The 23,763-nt window shown below is 43.5% G+C and overlaps 3 protein-coding genes and 1 long non-coding RNA gene across 9 annotated transcripts; 2 read left to right on the top strand and 2 right to left on the bottom strand.

Annotated features, from left to right (window-relative positions):
• Nucleotides 1–250: 250 nt before the first annotated feature.
• LOC120066415 (cryptochrome-1-like) lies at nt 251–14,254 on the top strand. Of its 5 annotated transcripts, none has more exons than XR_005478765.1 (9): nt 251–973; nt 9,653–9,761; nt 10,158–10,300; nt 10,774–11,047; nt 11,246–11,698; nt 11,810–11,961; nt 12,289–12,564; nt 12,826–12,924; nt 13,202–14,254. XR_005478765.1 is itself a non-coding variant. In XM_039017777.1 (9 exons), exons 1-9 carry the CDS (start codon nt 816–818, stop codon nt 13,285–13,287), a joined length of 1,671 nt encoding a protein of 556 aa, XP_038873705.1. In that variant the 5' UTR covers nt 251–815; the 3' UTR covers nt 13,288–14,254. The 5 variants fall into 5 exon arrangements, 3 of the variants coding, with proteins under 3 accessions (XP_038873705.1, XP_038873706.1, XP_038873704.1); XR_005478766.1 differs by having other exon boundaries at nt 12,826–12,909; nt 13,202–13,306; XM_039017777.1 differs by having other exon boundaries at nt 251–967; nt 12,289–12,491.
• Nucleotides 10,141–12,951, bottom strand: LOC120066416. The gene is made up of 3 exons (XR_005478767.1): nt 11,232–12,951; nt 10,746–11,035; nt 10,141–10,292 (listed from the first exon to the last, which is right to left on the bottom strand). It is a non-coding gene; the product is annotated as an uncharacterized LOC120066416 (long non-coding RNA).
• Nucleotides 14,255–14,632: 378 nt separating the features above from the next.
• On the top strand, nt 14,633–18,241 carry LOC120065925 (dihydrofolate reductase-like). Its single transcript, XM_039016965.1, has 5 exons — nt 14,633–15,151; nt 15,210–15,345; nt 15,665–15,705; nt 17,657–17,737; nt 17,940–18,241. The coding sequence occupies exons 1-5, from the start codon at nt 15,051–15,053 to the stop codon at nt 18,028–18,030; spliced, it is 450 nt and encodes a 149-aa protein (XP_038872893.1). The 5' UTR covers nt 14,633–15,050; the 3' UTR covers nt 18,031–18,241.
• A 2,872-nt stretch (nt 18,242–21,113) lies between these two features.
• mterf2 (mitochondrial transcription termination factor 2) lies at nt 21,114–23,267 on the bottom strand. Of its 2 annotated transcripts, XR_005478764.1 has the most exons (3): nt 23,215–23,267; nt 21,381–22,800; nt 21,114–21,320 (listed from the first exon to the last, which is right to left on the bottom strand). XR_005478764.1 is itself a non-coding variant. In XM_039017775.1 (2 exons), the coding sequence occupies exon 2, from the start codon at nt 22,787–22,789 to the stop codon at nt 21,644–21,646; it is 1,146 nt and encodes a 381-aa protein (XP_038873703.1). In that variant the 5' UTR covers nt 22,790–22,800; nt 23,215–23,267; the 3' UTR covers nt 21,114–21,643. The 2 variants fall into 2 exon arrangements, 1 of the variants encoding a protein (XP_038873703.1); XM_039017775.1 differs by having other exon boundaries at nt 21,114–22,800.
• Between the last annotated feature and the right edge of the window lie 496 nt (nt 23,268–23,763).

The following is a 23,763-nucleotide window of genomic DNA, read 5'->3' as shown; positions in this document are numbered from 1 at the left end:
CAATATTCAAACTATGGTGTTTAAAGTAGGCTGTAAATAACTGATTAAACATAACACATTGTGTTGCTAGGATAGTAACTATAAATTATGCCTTTGTGGGAAAAAACAAAATAGCAAGAAGTATGCCAATGTAAGCACACCACAGAAACGTGAGCGAGCGAACCTTACATAACTGGTGACATTGACCAATCAGATTCGTCCATCTCTATCCTGTACCTCTGTGGGTGGAGATGTTGGCAAATAACATTTATTTCGTGTGGTTGACAATGCCGTCTGAAAACGAAGAACATTACAATTGCTTATTGGAATACATTCGAATGATATTGGAACACTAATTTCTGATCAAAACTTTCTAGCTAGATATTGCTATAGGCCTATTTTAGTTCACTCGCTACGACTCAACGCAAGGATTCATTTTTTTCGAACTGCTATAGGAAAACAAGCAAGATAGCAGGTCGAACATCATTTTTAAGTGTTATTTTTACTTTCGTGTTGAAAATAATTAGCAAATATAAAACAATGTCTTACATTTAATGCGCTCTATACAAAGTTGATGCGAGCGAGACCTGTCCTTACACTGTATTTATCAGAGGCCACCAAATCAATGCGGCAACAGAGAACTCATCACAATGGACAAATTGATGGAACAAGGTTAGATAACTTTAGTAGCTATACATTATAAAACCAGCAAGGCGACAGAACCGAAACACATTTTGGGCAGGCGAGGATATTGTTTTAATTCGTGAGCGTTTTGTGGTCAACTCTGCGGCATCAAAGAAGACTCGTGTACATAACAAGAAGGGACAGCAAGTGAAATGGTCGGCAACACGATCCACTGGTTCAGGAAGGGCCTGCGGCTCCACGACAACCCCTCGCTGAAGGAGTCTATCCGGGGAGCTGACACCCTTCGCTGTGTTTACATTCTAGACCCCTGGTTTGCAGGGTCCTCCAACGTGGGCATCAGCAGGTGGAGGCAAGGACGTTTTTTTTGTTTTGCCATCTCACAATGTGTTGCACTCACACCAAGTTACCCTGGAAGGCAGGGCTTAGTAGGGGAAACGGGGCACTGTGTCATTAGGGTGGTTATGGCACTCTGCTCTCCTCGCAGCGCTGACCTATGCAGCAGTGACCTACAGTACCAGTCAAAAGTTTGGACACACCTACTCATTCAAGTGTTTTATTTAATTTTTGCTATTTTCTACATTGTAGAATAATAGTGAAGATATCAAATTATGAAATAATACATGGAATCATGTAGTAACCAAAAAAGTGTCAAATAAAAATATACTTTATATTTGAGATTCTTCAAAGTAGCCACCCTTTGCCTTGATGACAGCTTTGCACACTCTTGGCATTCTGTCAACCAGCTTCACCTGGAATGCTTTTCCAACAGTCTTGAAGGAGTTCCCACATATGCTGAGCACTTGTTGGCTGCTTTTCCTTCACTCTGCGGTCCAACTCATCCCAAACCATCTCACTTGGGTTGAGGTCAGGTGCTTGTGGAGGCCAGGTCATCTGATGCAGCACTCCATCACTCTCCTTCTTGGTCAAATAGCCCTTACACAGCCCGAAGGTATGTTGGGTCATTGTCCTGTTGAAAAACAAATTAATTCTAAATTGAATCTTGAATTCTAAATAAATCACAGACCGTGTCACCAGCAAAGCACCATCAAACCTCCTCCGTGCTTCACGGTGGGAAACACACGTGCAGAGATCATCCGTTCACCTACTCGCATCAGACCAAAGGACAGATTTCCACCGGTCTAATGTCCATTGCACGTGTTTGTTGGCCCAAGCAAGTCTCTTCTTTTTGGTGTCCTTTAGTAGTGGTTTCTTTGCAGCAATTTGACCATGAAGGCCTGATTCACGCAGTCTCCTCTGAACAGTTGATGTGTCTGTTACTTGAACTCTGTGAAACATTTATCTGGGCTGCATTTTCTGAGGCTGTTAAGTCTAATGAACTTATCCTCTGCAGCAGAAGTAACTCAGGGTCTTCCTTTCCAGTGGCGGTCCTCATGAGACCCATTTTCATCATAGTGCTTGATGGTTTTTGCGACTGCACTTGAAGAAACTTGAAGTTTTTCACGTTGACTGACCTTCATGTCTTAAAGTAATGATGTACTGTTGTTTCTCTTTGCTTGTTTGAGCTGTTCTTGCCATAATATGGACTTGGTCTTTTACCAAATAGGGCTATCTTCTGTATACCACCTCTACATTGTCACAACACAACTGATTGGCTGAAACGCATTAAGAAGGAAAGAAATTCCACAAATGAACTTTTAACAAGGCACACCTGTTTATTGAAATGCATTATAGGTAGTGGACTACCTCATGTAGCTGGTTGAAAGAATGCCAAGAGTGTGCAAAGCTGTCATCAAGGCAAAGGGTGGCTACGTTGAAGAATCTCAAATCGAAAATATATTTAGATTTGTTTAACACTTGTGGTTAATACATAATTCCATATGTGTTATTTCTTAGTTTTGATGTCTTCACTATTATTCTACAATGTAAAAAATAAAGAAAAACCCTTGAATGAGTAGGTGTGCCCAAACCTTTGACTGGTACTGTATATAGTGTATATTTAAGCAATAAGGCCCAAGGTGTGTGCTATATGGCCAATATACCACAGCTAAGGGCTATTCTTACCCACGACGCAACGCAGAGTGCCTGGAAACACCCCTTAGCCGTGGAATATTGGCCATATATAAACTGATTACCAACTTCTTTAGAGCAGTAAAAATACATGTTTTGTCATACCCGTGGTATACGTTTCGATATACCACGTCTGTCAGCCAATCAGCATTCAACGCTTGAACCACCCAGTTTATAAATAGGCCTAGGCAATATAAAGTTGTGTGTGTGTGTGTGTGTGTGAGTGTGTAATCTGCTCCAGGTCAATGGAACAACTGAAGCTTAGGCAGGATTTAGCCTAGCCAGCCCTTTAGAGGCTTCGTCTGGAGAGCGTGTGTTTGACCTGGTGTCGGAGTGCGCTGTCCAGAGGATATAAACCGTTACTATTAGACTAATTGTAACAACGCCAGAAATATTCATTAAAATGTATGCACATTTTAGTCATAGACATTGTTTCTGTTCCTATATATTTTTCTGAATGGTTTGCTTCATCTGATCATCAGGGCCGCCCCCAGAATGAATCAGTTGGACGGGCATTTGATTTCCATAAGGGGGTACGTGTTTTTTCACGGGACCTGTCACGGCAGCCTTCCCTCTCTTCACTAAAAGAGGGGGTGAAACAGGGATCGGACCAACACGCAGCGTAGCCAGTGCTCAACATGTTTAATTAAACAAAAAAACAGTGAACACTTACAACGAACAAAAAATAACAAAGTGTGGCAAACCGAAACAGTCCTATCTGGTGCAGAACACAAACACAGAGACAGGAAACAACCACCCACAATCCCCAACACAAAACAAGCCACCTATATATGATTCTCAATCAGGGACAACGATTGACAGCTGTCTCTGATTGAGAACCATATTAGGCTGGACACAGAAACAGACAAACTAGACACACAACATAGAATTCCCACCCAGCTCACGTCCTGACCAACACTAAACAAGCAAAACACATAAGAACTATGGTCAGGACGTGACAGGACCTCCTATGTGTGCATGCGCTGCACAATAAAACATTTTTAAATTAGAATCGCTGGACCTCGAGCTAATGAGCAGTTATTCTGACTAAAACATTCTAACAATGTAATTAATACATTTCATATATGGTATTGCAAAAATAATCATTTGGTTGTGTTTATGAATAACTTAGGTAATATTAGAAAAACATTTTCTTCAAATAATAATACAAAAGCATTTATTAGTTTCTGTAACTGTAAGATGCATGTAAAAACACATTCAAGTGTTCAATAAAAAAATATGTGGAGTGCCTTTTTTACAACTATGAAACAGAAAGGATATGTGACGGAACGCGGAAAGAGCTTATTTTTATCATGACAAAAAAATAATAATACCCCAACCTCCAAGATGCACGGTCAGCAAGATGCGTGGTTAAATTATGAAAACATCAGTAGCCTAAACATCATTAGAAGCACCAAGAGTGCTAGATAAAGTGAAAATAAATCTACGCACAATACCCCATAATGACAAAGCAAAAACTGGTTTCTACAAGTTTTCCTAATTAATTAAAAATAAACGCAAATATCACAGAAGTATTCAGACCCTTTACTCAGTACATTGTTGATGTACCTTGGCAGCGATTACACCCTCGAGTCTTCTTGGGTATGACGCTACAAGCTTGGCAGACCTGTAGTTGGGGAGTTTCTCCAATTCTTCTCTGCAGATCCTCTCAAGCTCTGTCAGGTTGGATGGAGAGTGTTGCTGCACAGCTTTTTTCAGGTCTCTTCAGAGCTGTCCGGTCGGGTTTAAGTCCGGGCTCTGGCTGGGCCACTCAAAGACAGTCAAAGACATGTCCTGAAGCCACTCCTGCGTTGTCTTGGCTGTGTGCTTAAGGTCATTGTCCTGTTGGAAGGTTAAACTTCGCCCCAGCCTGAGATCCTGGGCGCTCTGGAGCAGGTTTTCATCAAGGATCTCTCTGTACTTTGTGCTGTTCATCTTTGCCTTTATCCTGACTAGTCTCCCAGTCCCTGCTGCTGAAAAACATCCCCACAGCAGGATGCTTCACCGTAGGGATGGTGGCAGGTTTCCTCCAGACGTGACACTTGGCATTCAGGCCAAAGAGTTCAATCTTGGTTTCATCAGACCAGAGAATCTTGTTTCTCATGGTCTGAGAGTCTTTAGGTGCCTTTTGGCAAACTCCAAGCGGGCTGTCATGTGCTTTTTACTGATGAGTGACTTCTTTCTGGCCACTCTACCATAAAGGCCTGATTGGTAGAGTGCTGCAGAGATGGTTGGCCTTCTGGAAGGTTCTCCCTTCTCCACAGAGGAACTCTAGAGCTCTGTCAGAGTGACCGTCAGGTTCTTGGTCACCTCCCTGACCAAGGCCCTTCTCCACCAATTGCAGTTTGGCCAGGTGGCCAGCTATAAGAAGAGTCTTGGTGGTTCCAAACGTCTTCCATTTAAGAATGATGGAGACCACTGTGTTCTTGGGGACCTTCAAAGCTGCAGACATTTTTTGGTACCCTTCCCCAGATGTGTGCCTCGACACAATCTACGGACAATTCCTTCGACCTCATGGCTTGGTTTTTGCTCTGACAGTCATTGTCATCTGTGGGACCTTATATAGACAGGTGTGTGCCTTTCCAAATCATGTCCAATCAATTGAATTTACCACAGGTGGAACCCAATCAAGTTGGAGAAACATCTCAAGGATGATCAATGGAAACAGGATGCACATGAGATCAAATTCGAGTCTCATAGCAAAGGGTCTGAATACTTATGCAAATGTTGTGTGCAAGAAACCACTTTACAAAACAAAATGCATTATTATTCCCATACCATTATTACAGAGAATCAGACGCATTATGCTACTGCCTATTGGCTACTTAGCAACAAATACAACATTGGCCCTTTAAGACAACAAAAAAAAAAAAATTATCTGACACTTTTCAAAGATGTCTAGAAATGTCCACATTTTGTGCTCTTGTAGAAAGCAACCACTCCCACATTGCTGACTACACATTATCTATACCTGGGCTAATAACTCATTATTTACTAGTAAAGTAGTAGTCATCGTCCCTGCTCGAGCGTCTACTCATTCTGGGTGGGTGACGCAAAACAACGTCATCATCAACCTGGCTTTTTTTCTTTGACCTAGATGTGCGCCGACAGAAAGAGACCCGAAGCGAAACGACGCCCCTCTGTCGCCGTAGACCATGTATCTGATGCTGTCTGGACAAAAAGAGTACAGCATGTCATGCGTTTTTCTGTCCAGACAGCATCAGATACATGGGATACATATAGTAAAATCAAATTGTATTGGTTGCATACACATATTTAGCAGATGTTATTGCAGGTGTAGCGAAATGCTTGTAGTAAGACCCGAGCGACACTGTTTCGCTCGCTAGTTTCAGCAGAGAGGAAGAGGCGAAGTGAGAGAGCTCACTTTCGCCAAAATCTATCCTGAATTAGCCCAATGTGTTTCTATGGTCATAATATGCAGACCTAAGATTGTCACCTGTATTCCCGCCGTTGGGACAATGACTCACATTGTTAAGCAGAGACATGAGCATCTCGTCATTGTATACAGAACTCTGGTTTCAGCCAATTGTGAATTAGAATGGTAAGTTGGCAGGTGCACTGTTGGGATGCTGGCTTCCCCTAAAGTAAATTGATGTTTTGCCAAAATTATATAATTACTCCAGTCTAAATAAAATCATTCAAAATACTTTACCATAGAGCTTGGCTTAGCCACAGAGGATCATTAGCTTCTTAATTTTTTTTGCTGTGGATTGTTTCAAATCACAAGTGCTTATGCCTATTTGGGAAGCCAGCAATTTGGGCAGAGCGTGTGGCAATAGGCCTAACTGATTATTGAGTTGAGGCTGTCAGTGAAAAGCATCTAAAATGTGTGGAGATAATGTCTTGAGTATAATTTCAAATGTTGAGACAAGAATGGGAGGGGTGTGTGTCAAAGATATGGGTGTCGTTCTCCAGAATGCATGTACTCAGCTCTCCAGAATGCATGCACTCAGCTCTCCAGAATGCATGCACTCAGCTCTCCAGAATGCATGTACTCAGCTCTCCAGAATGCATGTACTCAGCTCTCCAGAATGCATGCACTCAGCTCTCCAGAATGCATGCACTCAGCTCTCCAGAATGCATGCACTCAGCTCTCCAGAATGCATGTACTCAGCTCTCCAGAATGCATGCACTCAGCTCTCCAGAATGCATGTACTCAGCTCTCCAGAATGCATGTACTCAGCTCTCCAGAATGTGCTCCTTTGTCTCCTGCCAATTCTTGCACATTCCTTGTTTCATTGTGTGAATTGTTTGCCCTTTGATTGTTTATTTTTATCAATTCCCCATTAGACCTAGTAACCATTAGGCCTAGTAAATGTACCGTTAATCTCTGTCATTTGGTTACATTAATTTCTGTATTAGTCATTTATTGTTCTCATTCTCGGAGTGGAAACGTTGTTTGCAGAGTTCACAACCTGCTACACTTGTGACAAACAAGTTTTGGTTTATGTCATAACCATCATTTAGGGGTTTTGTAAAATAAAATCATATTTTGTTTGTAATGCTCCATGTGAACAATGAGCATCTATGTGGTTTCTCTGTCCTGGTAAGGTTGAGGGAACAAGCTTGCCAACCTTCTGAGTTGATACAATGTTGCACTTCACTAATGATATGATATGTCAAGTCGAGTCAGATAGAAAGGGAGGCAGACAGGCGGAGTAGTGATTCATGCGATTGAAAGAACCTGAATTTCCATCAGGATATTTTCCCCCAAAAATAATGTATTTGTCGGCTTTAGGCCTATGTATTTTACTTAGTTGACGATGGAAGTTATAGGCCTACTGCTGCATTTGCCTATAGACTATCTCTGACTTCCATGTGCTCATTTCTTTAGTCGCCCATGGATCACGGTGTACCAATGTGTCCATATGGCAAAGGCTGGTGATCTTGCATTTTTATGATTAACCATGTGTCAATTATTTTGAGAAACTAAAACGTTATTATTAAAATGAAACTGTTTACCACGAAAATGCGCATATAAAAAATTATCATACCTGCCACGTAGATTGGTAGGATAAATTGTAAGCTTCCCCAAACTTGAAACTCACGAGTTGCCTATGGTCTTTACTAGAACACACATTGCACACAGGAGGTCCCGTGGGAAAAAAACGGGCCTGCCTATAGAAATCAAATGAGTGTCCATCTGATTCGTTCTGGCACCGGCTCTGCAAATAAATAATATACAAATATTTTATTTTGACTGGCAAGGAGGTTGGGCAGGCCAGGTCCACTAAGGCCCGTCCATAACGCTGTCCCTGAGCCCCATAGCATCTATTTTGTAGTCTGGTAACATCTCACCATTGGACACAGAGGCTTGCATTCATTCAAATTCAGTTTGCAACCTTTCGATATTGTGCTATGTTCGCTTTGTGGTCACCTTGCATTACCCCACTTTTCAAGTGTATGCATGAAGATGACATTTCTTGTAGGGCCACTAGTTGTCATAAGTCATAGGCTACACTACCCTTTCAGATATCACATTTTAAAACCTCCCTGCAGTGCTGCTGCTAACCACTCTACATGTTTCATAAGAGTTCCAAGTAGAGTACAGCTGGTGACAAGCCCCAGAGAGCATTTACTGAAGTGTGAATTGAAAAACACAACAGGAGGACACCATTCTCAGTTGAGGGTATAGGCCGGGTGATGGGATGCCACCCTAGGGGAAGTTAGTCACCTAACACAGAACAGGATGTCAGTCGCCCTCTCTTAACTTGGTTGATATCCATGTTGTCATATCAAACAGTAGGCAAATTTATTGGCTGCATAACACAATGACGACACTAATATATGCCACTTAGCAGACACTTTTAACCAAAGCAACTTAGTCATGCGTGCATCCATTTTACGAACGGGTTGTCCTGGGAATCAAACCCACTATCTTTGCATTGCAAGTGCCATGCTCTACCAACTGAGCTATAGAGGACCACTGTGTTGTCATCAACACTGCCTATGTAGTTTGAGGACAATATCACAGCAGAATGGAGAAGGTCGAGCCGAGGATTGTTGTAGAGGGTCAGTCCAGAAGTCCTGCCCCAGGGGCCCAGGCTTATCACAAAGTATACTAGTTTACCTCAGCGGAGAACTGCTGTTAGCCAGAGATGTTCTTTAAATGTTGATACAGACTTTGTGTTCGCTTAATCAGGAATGTATACTCCCATTCTTATGAGGCCTTGTTGCACTAGCTGTGATTTGCCTGTTGAGGGAGGCAAGCAGCTGTAATTTTGTTGAACTACTTTGCTGTGGGCTGAAGTGTACTACAAGGCTGGGATGTTAGTGACCTTATTGTTAAGGTAATGGAATGTAAGTTCCATTCGGTCAAGATTGTCCACTGGATGTTTCCACTTGGTGTTTTAAATGGTAGGCCAATTAGGCCAGTTCTATACCAACAGACAGAGGAGAAGGCCTATGTATGTAGGTTAAATGCGAGGGCATGAATCATTTTGGTGGTGAAATGTTTTCTTTCATCCTTAGCCTAGCCTATATTGTCACCTGTTTGTTTGAGTGTTTATGAGGGAAACTGATTGAGGGAATATTCATCTAACATCTTCTAGCCTAACTGATTGACTTGTTGTTCAGGAGGACATTGTTCGATAGGCTAAGATGCTAAGTCATTCTGAATAATGTGACGAACTGAGAGAAGTAGCATCGCATGTTTGTACTTCCTCTCCACTAGCCCTCTGATCTTTCCGGCTCAAGCTATTATCATTTTGAAGAAGCCAAGGCTTTTGACATGAAGACCTATGATACAACATGCCTCACATGATGGATCATATGAAACATGGATCATTTGTTCAGTCACTAATGTGGCTTTTGGATCATCATTCAACTGAAATACCATGACCTGTTGTTTTCCTGAAGACAAGTACCCAATGCACTGCAGTACCCATTAATTTACTGTATTTAACTAAATCAATGCCTAAAACTATTTCCTCTCTGATATACAATCACTTGATTGATCATCCCCTCTGTTTGATTCCAGGTTCTTACTACAATGTCTGGAGGACCTAGACGCCAGCCTCCGCAAGCTCAACTCCCGTCTGTTTGTCATCCGGGGCCAGCCTACTGATGTCTTCCCTAGGCTGTTCCAGGTATAGTCATACAGTCATACTTACTTTACTGTAGTAAACCCATTACACTACTGTACCATACATACACTTACGGTAATATTCATGTAGCCTATAACTCATGGAAATACATTAGGCTATGTCACATAGAAATACAGTATGCCCCATAGAAACACTGTCACAGTAACTGAACCGTAAATCCACTTTATCAGATATGCTGATACAGTGGGGGTGGGGGGGGAGGTGTTTATTAATATTTTGTATGTTCAGTGTATATGTGAAAGTATTTGAATTCCATTGGAATCCATGTTATTTTCTATGAGGACCTTTCTGTGACATCCACTATCTCTATATTTACAACGGTAAAGGTCCCCTATTTATCATGTTGACTGACCTTGTTCCCCTCTCTCTGCTTCCCAGGAATGGCAGACCAGACAGCTGTCTTATGAGTACGACTCTGAGCCCTTTGGCAAGGAACGTGACGCCGCCATCCAGAAGTTGGCCAGCGAGGCCGGTGTGGAGGTTACTGTCAAAGTCTCCCACACGCTCTACGACCTGGACAAGTGAGTGGCACACACACAGTCTTGTACAGCTAATCTTGTGGGGACACACAATTCAGTCCCATTCAAAATGATATTTTCCAGAACCCCATCCCGTACTCTTACCTTAACCCAAAACCTAACTCTATCTCCTAACCCTAAAACTAACCCTTAACGTAATTCTAACCCTAACACTAATCCTAACCTTAACCCCCCTAGAAATAGCATTTGACCTCGTGGGGACTAACAAAATGTCCCCAGTTGGTCAAGTTATTGTTCATTTACTATTCTTGTGGGGACTTCTGGTCCCCACAAGAATAGTTAAACACGTACACACACAGACACACACAGTAAATATTGTGAGAATACAACCCAAGTGATCAAGTTGTGCAAATACGCAAACATGATGTATTATCAACATATTCATGAATAATACCATGATGCTAGTGTTACGTGATGCACTAAATACCTCCATGTCTGTCCATGTGTCTCTGTAGGATCATCGAGCTAAACGGAGGCCAGTCCCCTCTCACCTACAAGCGTTTCCAGGCGCTCATCAGTCACATGGATGCCGTGGAATCGCCCGCTGAGACCATCACTGCTGAGGTCATGAGGAAGTGTGCCACGCCCATCAGTGATGACCATGACGACAAGTTTGCCGTACCCTCCCTGGAGGAGCTTGGCTTTGAGACCGAAGGCCTGGCTACAGCAGTATGGCCGGGGGGAGAGACGGAGGCCCTCACTCGCCTGGAGAGGCACCTGGAGAGAAAGGTGAGGAGTAGTCCCTTTATATCCCAGCACTACTGAATCAGTGTGGTGGACACATACAGTACTAGGGTTGGGGTCAATTCCATTTCAATTCAGTCAATTCAACCCCCCTCCAAAAAAAACTACCTTGTTGACTTTATTTTCTGAACTCCTTGTCAGTGTGTTGCACTGTGACCCAAACACTAACCTTCTGTGTTCCAGGCATGGGTGGCCAACTTTGAGCGTCCCCGGATGAACGCCAACTCCCTGCTGGCCAGCCCCACGGGCCTCAGCCCCTACCTCCGCTTCGGCTGCCTCTCCTGTCGCCTCTTTTACTTCAAACTCACTGACCTCTACAGGAAGGTGAAGAAAAACAGCTCTCCGCCCCTCTCGCTCTATGGCCAGCTGTTGTGGCGCGAGTTCTTCTACACCACAGCCACCAACAACCCCCGCTTTGACAAAATGGAGGGCAATCCGGTGTGTGTGCAGATCCCCTGGGACCGCAACCCGGAAGCACTGGCCAAGTGGGCCGAGGGGAGGACAGGGTTCCCCTGGATTGACGCCATCATGACCCAGCTGAGGCAGGAGGGCTGGATCCACCACCTGGCCAGACATGCTGTGGCCTGCTTTCTCACTAGAGGAGACCTGTGGATCAGCTGGGAGGAGGGCATGAAGGTAGATACTGGAGGAAGGGGATGTTAGAGGGAGTGGGGAGACGAAATGACAAGTAGGTAGAAAATGTATGACTGTGATATCTGACCGTGTGTGTGTTTATTTACCTGTCAGGTATTTGAGGAGCTGCTCCTGGATGCAGACTGGAGTGTGAATGCAGGCAGCTGGATGTGGCTCTCGTGCAGCTCCTTCTTCCAGCAGTTTTTCCACTGCTACTGCCCTGTGGGCTTCGGCAGGAGGACGGACCCAAACGGAGACTACATACGGTGAGAAGACCCTCCCTACACCCAGTTGTCCGCCCCTCCACTATATTTAGCCAGTGTGGTACACAAGTTATTTTCCCTTTGAAGTACTCTCAAAGTAATAGACCTCAGTGCTTTATTTCACCATGCTTGTGACAACATGTAGGACATGCAGAATACCATGACAAACTGCTAGAGGTCATGTCATACACTTCATAGAGTCTTGGTTAAATGTCCATGCTGTACCCACTAGAAATGTACATTTGTTTCTCGATTGTTCATTGCAGAAGAAGTGTGTCACTGTGGTTCTTTTTTTTTAAACAATGTAATTTCTCTGTTTGGTTCTTCCAGGCGCTATCTGCCCATACTGAAGGCCTTCCCAGCCAAGTACATCTTCGACCCCTGGAACGCGCCCGAGAGCGTGCAGAAGGCAGCCAAGTGCGTGATCGGCATGCATTACCCCAAGCCCATGGTGCACCACACCGAGGCCAGCCGCCTCAACATCCAGAGGATGACGCAGATCTACCAACAGCTCTCCTGCTACCGCGGTCTGGGTGAGCACCGAGCACAACCTGCTGAAACTACAGCTAATAGCCTGAAAATCCACTTAAAATCAGCCATTTTCTGGTACTTATTCAAATGATTTCAATGATAAACTATTCAGCTATTCAAAGTGTCTCAGAATAGGCATACTGATCTAGGATCAGTTTTGCATTTTTAATCATAATGAATAAGGGAGGGCGGACCTGATCGTAGATCAGTACGCCTATTCTGAGATTCTTTGCCGATATAGTGACTTTGTTGTCTTTTATATTATCATTATCAATTGTTCTCTATGGGGGTGTGGTAGACTGACTGCACAACTCTTCTTTTGTCCCCACTTCACAGGGCTGCTCGCGACAGTGCCTGCCAATCCTAACAATGGTGGAAATGGTGTGGGGACCTCCCCTGAAGAAATCCAGCATGAGGCAGGTAAAGGTAAAGCAGGTAAAGACCCTCTCCATCCTCCTCGGTTCCTTGGCTGTCCTTACCACAGCAAAACCTGCATTTTCCAAAGAGTAGGGTTAAAGGACAAATTCACTTTTTTTTTACCAAATTGAACTTGTCCTTTAACTTGCATGTTATCTGCCCATCTCATCTACATCAAGATTGAACTGTGACTTCATCCATCTCAGATATGTGGGCCGTGGGTGGAAGTTACAAGAGTCAAAGCAGACACCCATAACCAATTTAATAGGGAACAATATCATGTATTTTTTTTCAGGCAGAGGACATGCTGCCGTGAAGCGTAGCAATGAGGACCTCACACCGGGGGGTAGCAACAAGGCCCAGAGGCAGACCAGCAACTAGTCCCTGATGTGAAGGGTAGAGGAGATGGGGTACCAGCTACCCTGTTGATCTCCAGTAGGCTCCACCAGCACTTGAAGCACTGCATCCTCCTCCCCTGACTCTTCAACTCTACAGGAGCACATCTACCTCAGTGGTGTGAGCAGCAGTAGGAAGAGATAGAGCAGAGGAGAGGAAAGGAGGCTGCTAACATCCCACATTGAACTATGGGGAACATCAAATCACATGATGCCCAGAGAACTGATCGCAGCATCGCGGTCTGTGACATTCAACCTCTGTGGAGAATCGCAAACACACAGTCGCACTGTTCCCAGTGTTAATAGATAGAGGTGATGGTGTCAGGACAGAAGCCCTTTCACGAGATGACTCCCAATACTCTTTAACATGCACACCACCAAACTGTCTTCTTTGTGGTGCTGGGAATACACGCCTAATAAAAGATGATACGCACACGTTTGTCCTCTTTCCCCAAAATGTCTATGGAAAAATATGTGGTCCCTTTGGGGATACATGTATGTATAGAACATGGAGGCACACGTTATATTTGGTGAAAGAACACTGGGTGGTGACTGTTTGAGCCTGAGGGCATGTTATGTGCAGTCCTAGGCATGGAGAATGGCATCAGCCTTAAGCTGATGATGACTGATGACCCAACTTGGAATCGTCAGGTCAACTGGTCAGGAAACACTTATTATTCTATGGGGTATAATGCTGTCAGAAGTTCAGAAATATGAGGTTCCAATAAGCATTTTCAAGGCAGCATAACCTCTGTAAAACCTTTTTAAGGGAATGATGTAAACGTTTCTGTATAAGCGTGTGAGTAATTCAACTCAAAATGTATACAGTAAAAATGGTATATTGCATGTTTTTTGTTTTATTATTTTTTCTGGTGAAGTTGTAAACCAATTGTTATTTTTGTATAAAGACTGACTGTTCTGTATAGTGCTGTAATAAAAGGTGCAAAGTGTAACACCGGCTCAAAGTAATATTTATTGTAGGCTAATGGTTTGTTTTATGTCATGGATATGCAAATATTGTTTGTTGTAAAGCTCAATGAGGAATGCAAAGTGAAAATGATGCAAATTAAATGAATCAAAACTAAAAGCTTCCAATTGCTGCAATGTATCTATGCTGTAATCAGTGGTAAACATGGAGAGCCCCTTTGGTCACGTTGCATCCAGAAAAAGCTGTTCCAGATGTGTAACCAAAAGACTATTAGCATGGGCAGCGCCACTGAGGGCTTCCACCATAAAAATTAAGTCAACTGGGTGGGACTTCCAACTTCATTGGCTGATCCCTCCTGGTGGACCTGTCATGTCCAACTGTGTCATCAGGAGGGATCAGACAATCGTGAAGATATCAAATACAATGGCTGGAATGGTTGGTTAGGCATATAAGCACACGTCCAGCAACCAAATTAAGTAAAGGTTGTGTGTTCGAATCTCATCATGGACAACTTTTGTATTTGAGCTAATTAGCAACTTTGCAACTACTTACTACTTTTTAGTTACTTTGCAACTACTTAGCATGTTAGCTAACCCTTACGCTAATCCTAGCCATTTGTACTTAATGCAATTCGTAACATGTAACTCGTAACATATCATACGAAATGGTTGATGGATATCCACAAATGAATACATACTATACGAAATGTAACATATTATACTATAGATTCTCAGATTTACTTACTGAATAATACGAAATGCTCTGAGACCACGTTGCAACTGTCTGTAAACCAGACAGTTATACCTTCGATTGTATCAGTGATGTGTGCGGACAAAGTACAGAGGAAACCTCTGCGGCTCATCGCCGCTGCGTGCAACAACATGGGAATAGGACAAAATGGACAGTTGCCATGGCATTTACCGTGAGAGAACTCATTATTCCTTTTCCCTTATGGATTTTGTATTAGGCGATGTTTTATAATGTAACTGTTTCAAATGTAGGCTATTTAAAAGCCAGCATTACAAATTACACAATTGCGTGATTGTTAGCATTATTCAACCCCTCTGTGAGCTGGTGGAGACCATCTGGGTGGTGGGTGGCCCACAGGTCTATCAGGTAACTGTTGTATCTCATTGTGGCTGGTGGGAAGTTTGTGGTACAGTATGATCTGGGCCCTTATTCATAAAACCTCTCCGAGTAGGAATTCTGATCTAGGATAAGTTTATCATTTTAGATCATAATGAATAAGATTACATGGATGGGGGGACCTGATCTTAGATCAGCACTACTCTGAGATGCATTATTAAAATGGGCCCAGGACTTTAAATCCAATATATGGGTTAGGAATTTTAAGTGGATCAAAATGGATTAAGTTGTTCATTATACTAGGACAGTCCATCTACTAAATTAGGTCATTACTTTCCCTTGTAATCAGGAGGTCCTGATGCATCCCTGGTGTGACCTTGTCTACCTCACTGACAAAAAGAAACCAGCCCCGTCGCAGACCAGGATGTCTTGCTCCCAGACAGACTAAATAACTTCTTTGCTCACTTTGAGGACAGTACAGTGCCACTGACACGGCCCGCTACCTAAACCTGTGGACTCTCCTTCACTGCAGCCGAGGTGAGTAAAACATTTAAACGTGTTAACCCTCGCAAGGCTGCAGGCCCAGACGGCATCCCCAGCCGCGTCCTCAGAGCATGCGCAGACCAGCTGGCTGGTGTGTTTACGGACATATTCAATCAATCCTTAGCCCAGTCTGCTGTTCCCACATGCTTCAAGAGGGCCACCATTGTTCCTGTTCCCAAGAAAGCTAAGGTAACTGAGCTAAACGACTACCGCCCCGTAGCACTCACTTCCGTCATCATGAAGTGCTTTGAGAGACTAGTCAAGGATCATATCACCTCCACCCTACCTGACACCCTAGACCCACTCCAATTTGCTTACCGACCCAATAGGTCCACAGACGACGCAATCGCAACCACACTGCACACTGCCCTAACCCATCTGGAAAAGAGGAATACCTATGTGAGAATGCTGTTCATCGACTACAGCTCAGCATTTAACACCATAGTACCCTCCAAACTCGTCATCAGGCTCGAGACCCTGGGTCTCGACACCGCCCTGTGCAACTGGGTACTGGACTTCCTGACGGGCCGCCCCCAGGTGGTGAGGGTAGGTAACAACATCTCCACCCCGCTGATCCTCAACACTGGGGCCCCACAAGGGTGCGTTCTGAGCCCTCTCCTGTACTCCCTGTTCACCCACGACTGCGTGGCCATGCACGCCTCCAACTCAATCATCAAGTTTGAGGACGACACTACAGTGGTAGGCTTGATTACCAACAACGACGAGACGGCCTACAGGGAGGAGGTGAGGGCCCTCGGAGTGTGGTGTCAGGAAAATAACCTCACACTCAACGTCAACAAAACAAAGGAGATGATTGTGGACTTCAGGAAACAGCAGAGGGAGCACCCCCCTATCCACATCGACGGGACAGTAGTGGAGAGGGTAGTAAGTTTTAAGTTCCTCGGCGACCAGGAGGCTGAAGAAATTCGGCTTGTCACCAAAAGCACTCACAGACTTCTACAGATGCACAATCGAGAGCCTCCTGTCGGGCTGTATCACCGCCTGGTACGGCAACTGCTCCGCCCACAACCGTAAGGCTCTCCAGAGGGTAGGTCTGCACAACGCATCACTGGGGGCAAATTACACATTACCTGCCCTCCAGGACACCTACACCACCCGATGTCACAGGAAGGCCATAAAGATCATCAAGGACAACAACCACCCGAGCCACTGCCTGTTCACCCCGCTATCATCCAGAAGGCGAGGTCAGTACAGGTGCATCCAAGCAGGGATCGAGAGACTGAAAAACAGCTTCTATCTCAAGGCCATCAGACTGTTAAACAGCCACCACTAACATTGAGTGGCTGCTGCCAACATACTGACTCAACTCCAGCTCACTTTAATAATGGAAATTGATGGAAATGTATCAAAAATGTATCACTAGCCACTTTAAACATTGCCACTTAATATATAATGTATATGTATATACTGTACTCTATATCATCTACTGCATCTTGCTATCTTTATGTAATACATGTATCACTAGTCACTTTAAACTATGCCACTTTTATGTTTACATACCCTACTTTACTCATCTCATATGTATATACACTGTACTCGATACCATCTACTGCATCTTGCCTATGCCGTTCTGTACCATCACTCATTCATATATCTTTATGTACATATTCTTTATCCCTTTACGCTTGTGTGTATAAGGTAGTAGTTGTGGAATTGTTAGGTTAGATTACTCGTTGGTTATTACTGCATTGTTGGAACTAGAAGCACAAGCATTTCGCTACACTCGCATTAACATCTGCTAACCATGTGTATGTGACAAATAAAATTTGATTTGATTTGACATCATGGCTGACTTCCACTGTGATGTCTTCTTCCCGCAGTTTGACCAAAGCATTTTTAGAAAACAAGAGGTGAGGAAGCATATTTTATTCTCTGCTCTCTTGGCTCTAAGCAATGCAGCACTGTTTGCTTACACTTTGGACTGTTTTGATAAGTGGATATATTCTCTGTTCTGACTGACCAGGTCCACTCCACACACGTCAGGCCAAGTGTTAGAAAGCTCTTTGCGTCATCATCAATCTGTCTAAATTGTCCCTTTGTTTCCCTTAACCTCAAACTAGGTTTCCTGGAGTACCAAATGAGATTCAAGAGGACAATGGGGTTACATTTAAATTTGAAGTTTTCAAGAGGGAGATCTGTGGAGCTGAATAAATACAAACATTCTGACTATTCTTTGTCAGACCTTCAGTGCCTTTTTTAACTGGCATTGTGGATTGAGATGTTATGTTGATGTCGGTTTCTACTCATGTATATCCTGTTTTATTTTTATGATGTTTATTCAGATCTACTAGTGAAACTAACATAAAATGTAGTGAAGAACTGTATGAATGCACTAAACAATGTTTACTACACCACATACAATAAGAAGGGTATCCTATCGGAACCTTGTGTTCTGTTGTCCAGTGCAATTCTAATAAAAATCATTATCCATTTGTATATTACAAATGCCCCACTCACTCTGCCTCTCATCTCATGTGTCTGTGACTGCATCAGCACAGTTCCATAACACTCATGAATCAAATTAGTCGACAATTGAGCCACTGCTGTCCCATATAGTGGCCTTCCTTGTCTGATGCATAATAAATCCCCTGTTATCCTCTCCCCTCATCAGTAATATTCTGCAAGGTCCAAACCAATGGCTCTCTCTGATTCAGAGCCTACATCAGAGCAAGAGTGGCCTGGGGTGTGTAATAGCAACATGGGTACCAGGGATGGGGGGGGGGGGGGGGGGGGGTTGTTCCTGGAAGTGCCCACATTGCTATGACTCACCTCATGCCACTCTTGCTCTAACGTATGCTCTGATATTTATGACTGAAGATTTCATATCATATGGCAATTTACGGTATGGAGTCACCACCCAAAGGCTGGAATGGTTTTAATACTTGTAATTATGATGATTTCAAAAGTGTTTCATGTCAACTGGTGCTTTAAATGATACAGGAAATATATATTATTGAATGTTTATTCTGAATTATGTTTCTTGAAAGGTGTAGAAGAGCCATTAGATTTCTTGCAAATATTTACTATTGAAGAATGAAGAAATTCTTCAACTTGCCGTGATATTGTATTTGTCATCATGGCTAATCGAATACTTGTCATCAGTAATAATTCATTCAACTCCATCTTTCAGTATACAGTGTTGGAGTAAGTGATCCTCTAGATGGAGACATAAGACAGGACATAGAGAAAAGAGTGGGTACGGCCCCTGAAACCAAGTTCCGTTTTCCCTCCCTCTTACTACAACATTTATCCAATGTCATGGATGTGGATATGATGTGGTGTGTGAACCAGTTTCTTAGAACTTTACTTAAACTGACTGATTACTGTCAGACAGATTAGGACCTTATGTCCTCTATATAATTGTGTATCAAAGAACTTCTTGTCCACATCCACTCAGACAACTTGTGTATACCACAACACAACGGAAATTACTATATGGAAATGTATCCCAGAAGGGTCACCTTTACTGAGAGACATTATCGATATGTCCCAAATGGCACCTAAATCCTCATGGGCCCTGGTCAAAAGTAGTGCACCACATAGGGACTAAAGTGTCATTTGGGACGCACATTATGTCTGGGGATATCCTGGTATTATAACAGCTGAGGAGAAAGATGCTTAGCCGTGGTTTCTGAGCACACATTCATTCTCCAAGTCCTACTGACCTCATTCATGGAATATTTACCACCTTAATACACTGCAATGCTATCGCTGCAGGTGAAAATCATACATTTTAATTGCAGGTGTCATCTATTTTCATATTTACCCTGATTTATGCCCCATAAAAACAATGTGTAACCCAGGCTAATAATACCAGGTGTCACATTTTAAATGAAAAATAACAATTTATACGGCCTCTTATTAACCTCTCCTGCTTTAAGAGATAATTCAGACTGACATAGTCGCCGTAGGGCAGCAGACAGGACATGGTGACAGTGGATCATCATTGAGAGGGAACAAGGAAGAGAGAGGGAGAAAGAAGTGAAAACGGAATTTGCATTTATACACTTCGCATGGTCTTGTTCATTACACTCAAATGGAAGCAAACCTTTTAACAGAAAACATACTGTATTTGAGCTCATAAAACAAGTTCAGGTTGTACCAAAAGAGGTCAGTGGGTAGTACTCTGTTTTAAAATAATGGCACCAAATTTGGAGGTTACTGAATATAACTCGGTGTGACAACGTATGAGGGAGAAGTCACTGACATTGAAACCAACTGTAGAAAAGAAAAGTGAACTTTTGGGACTGCAATATGTCCCCAAACATATCCTTATAGCTGGCTGGTTTTGAAATTGTACATGACTCTGAACTAGACCCAAATCATATAAAAATACCCTTTGGAGAACCCAAATTCATTAACATGTACATATACTTTTGTTATTGCCATGATTACAGCAGTCTTGTTAAGCTGGATCTCTTCCCCCCTCTGGTCAGACTATAGAAGCATCTGAAATGGCACCCTATTCACTAGGGCTCTGGTCAAAAGTAGTTCTCTATAGGCAATAGGGTGCTGGTTCAGATGCTGCCAAAGTTTGTTGGTTGGCAGTGAGCTGGAAACCTTGAAGCATAAAGTCATGACTTTGTTAGCTGTGCTGCTCATTCCCCATTAAAAAGCACTCTGAACATGTTTCAAGGGCTCCAGCAGGCTTTAAACTCTCAGCGAGGCCTTTAAAAGAAGCTTACAGTACAGTATTTGGGGTAGGCCTATATGCTTAGCAAGGCTGCATAGTGATTTTTACCTTGCGCACTAATCTAAAACCACGGCAGGTGTAAGGCAGGTGAAAAGCTGTCCAAATTAGTTTCTGCACATATTGAATGCAACTCCACTTCAGTTCTCAATACAAGCCAAGTTGGCAGCTGCATTTGACAGATCAATATCAGTTCTATACCCATGACAAATCAGACATGACAGTGTGTGTTAGACCTATACACACAGGTAATAAAGTTCTTGCAAATCCAACCAAAGAAATCATATTTTGCTTTCCCAGTCAGGCAGAAATTAACTGGAATTTGATTCCAGCACTTCAAAGACTAATAGAGTAATCTTATCAGCCAATAAAACAAAAACCCTGTACAAAACACTTGCTTAAGGGGACAAAAGTGATGCTGCCATCAAGACACTGAGATTATGTTATCCACAATGACACTGGCTGTAGAGCAAACAAGTTTATGGCTCATTACTGTTTATAAAAGTGTACCTTCAATGATACCTTTCATACACAAAACCATGAATAATCAATAAAATTGTTTTATTAGGATGTTTTGAGGGGGTTATTTTGACACATATTGGCTTCAATACATAGGCAATTCCCAACACACAGCAAAACATCTGTTTAACACGTATTCAACATTGCATCATAATATCCAAATATTATTGTTATCCTAATAGTATTTAAATATTGCACAGATAAAATGAAGCGTTGCCTCTTTCAAGGTAACCTTATCCCCAGGCTAAAAGCACAAGGTAACCTCATCCCCAGGCTAAATGCACAAGGTAACCTTATCCCCAGGCTAAAAGCACAAGGTAACCTCATCCCCAGGCTAAATGCACAAGGTAACCTTATCCCCAGGCTAAATGCACAAGGTAACCTTATCCCCAGGTTAAATGCACTTGGGGAGGAATTGTCTGCTGTGCAAGACTACTTTCAAGACAAGCTTGTCTCCTAACCTCAGTAATACAATTCAGCTGAAAGAAAATCCTGATTCAAGTTCTCCCTATGGTGATATAAGAATGTTCTGCATTTTAGACCATGAAATCAAGGTCAATCATCACCCTTTAATGGGGCAACAGGGTTGAAGAGTGGTCTTTCCCGTCGCAGCTGCAGTTTACCAGAACTCATCTCAAAGTCCTTCTTAGTGCCGTTGAGGGCCTGTAGGCTGCCTGTCCGTACATCATAGCCATATGACCTCAGTCTTTGGATCCGGTAACTTACAATCTGTGTGGTCAGCTCCAGAATGGTCGGAGTCTGTGTAATCTGAGCCATAGTGACTCCAGCTCTGAGCAGGCCATCGAAGCGTTCAGCCAGGATGACCTCAGGGTAGTAAAGCAAGGCTGGGCAGTTGAGGACCATGTCCCGGAGCTCAGCCTCTGAGCAGCCCAGGGTCACCTGCGAGTAGGCCAGGGTGTGGCGCATGCTGTCCGGGTTGAGCTCGACAACAAACCCCCTGAGTTTGGAGAGGAGGCGGAGGAGCTCTGAGGTGGTGAAACCCCGGTCTCTGAGGAACAGCAGGTTGTCCCTCAGCACCTCCGGGGGCTTGAGGAGGACAAAGGGGTTCTGACTAAGCAGCTTCTGCAGCCAGATCTTCATGTTAGCTGCGTCGCCCCCCAGCTCCAGATAGGCCTGCTGCAGTGTGCAGACCATCTCCTCGTTCTGCCCCACGGGGCAGCTGAAACTCTGGGGGGCGCTGGCCATCAGCTTGGTGACAATACGCTTGTTTAGGTGTAAACTCTGGAAAAAGTCGATGTTGGCCCTCTGGTTGGCGTGGTGACTGGAGGTAAAGAAGGAGGCGGGAAACTTCTCAATGATGCCCACTAGGTCTCTCTCTCTGGGGCAGATGGACCTCCACAGCTCCCTCTGGGCCTGCTGCTGCTCCGGGCTGCAGAGGACCGCCTCGGGGTAGAGCTCCAGGACCCGGGCAATCATGGGCCCCTCTGCTCCCATGTCCCGCAGCAGGCTGGCCGTCTCACTCACATAGGCAGGGCTCTGATGCAGGACCCAGCCCTTGAGCTGGCGGATCTTCTGGATGTCCACAGAAAGGTCATAGAGGGCTTCCACGGTCACCTGGTTCTCTGCTGGGCCTCCCGGGTTTGAGAAGGCCCTGAGAGGGGGGAGACGTCGAACCCGCTGACAGTGGCGGCATAGCGACGTTGTGACTAATCGCAACATGGGTGCACAGTCACAGACCATGCAGGTCTGACCTAGGGGTGATATAACAAAGATAGTAATATGACCTTTCTTTTTCAAGATAGCTTGCTACAGACTCTTGACTATAAAAAATACAAAACATATATTTTTTGTGAATCAAAACAAAGGGAACATAAACTCAGCACTAAACAACTTAGTAATAATGAAGAATTGTACAAATATCACATCAGTCATATGGTCATAACATTGGTCTGTCAATGTCTGAGTTAGTCATCTAGCTAAGGTTAGCTAAATTAGCTAGCTGCCTTGACAGCTATGATAGGTTGCTAAACGCAAGCAGGATCAATTGTGATGACACCCGACGATGCTGTGAAGACAAAACTATTGCAAACTGACAATTGATTCAATTAAAATGCATGTCCCTTGTACTTTCCAAACAGAAACAAAGGAGAAGTACATAACTGTACCTGAGTTTGTTAGCAGCGTTCAGCGGGTGTGACGTTTCGTTATGAAACTGAACTTTGCTTCTTTGGTGTATGGCTGTGTGGTACTATCTGCAGATGCACCACAGCGCAACTAAGTGTACAAGAACGGTAATGCACAGCTGACACAGTATGCAAAAATCTAAACTCATCCCTCAAGCCACTGAAAGGCAGACTAAAATTATTCCAGCTTAAAATGGATAATAAACTAAGTTTACATAGATCCTATAGATCACAGAAGAGATGTAATGCAGCAGTGCTTTCCTTCTGCTTCTGACTAAACTTGCTTGCAGGAAGCAGAACAGTAACAACTCCCAGTATCCTTCTCTGATCTTCTTATCTTTACATTTCTCCGTCAGAGCTCTGGTCTTGCACCATACACTTCCAGTAATTAGGGTATTTTGGCAAATGTATATTTCAAATCAAATAGCAGTCGATGCATCTCAGAAGCAGCAACATATGGGACAGACACTGATCACTGTAATCAGCACAGAGCTAAACTGGAGTGAACAGAGAGGGAAAGTTTCTCACAGT

This window comes from Salvelinus namaycush, chromosome 21, assembly GCF_016432855.1.
Source record: "Salvelinus namaycush isolate Seneca chromosome 21, SaNama_1.0, whole genome shotgun sequence".
NCBI classification, from domain to species: Eukaryota; Metazoa; Chordata; class Actinopteri; order Salmoniformes; family Salmonidae; genus Salvelinus; species Salvelinus namaycush.
Note: the sequence above shows the minus strand (reverse complement) of the source record. Positions and strands in the feature narration are given on the sequence as shown.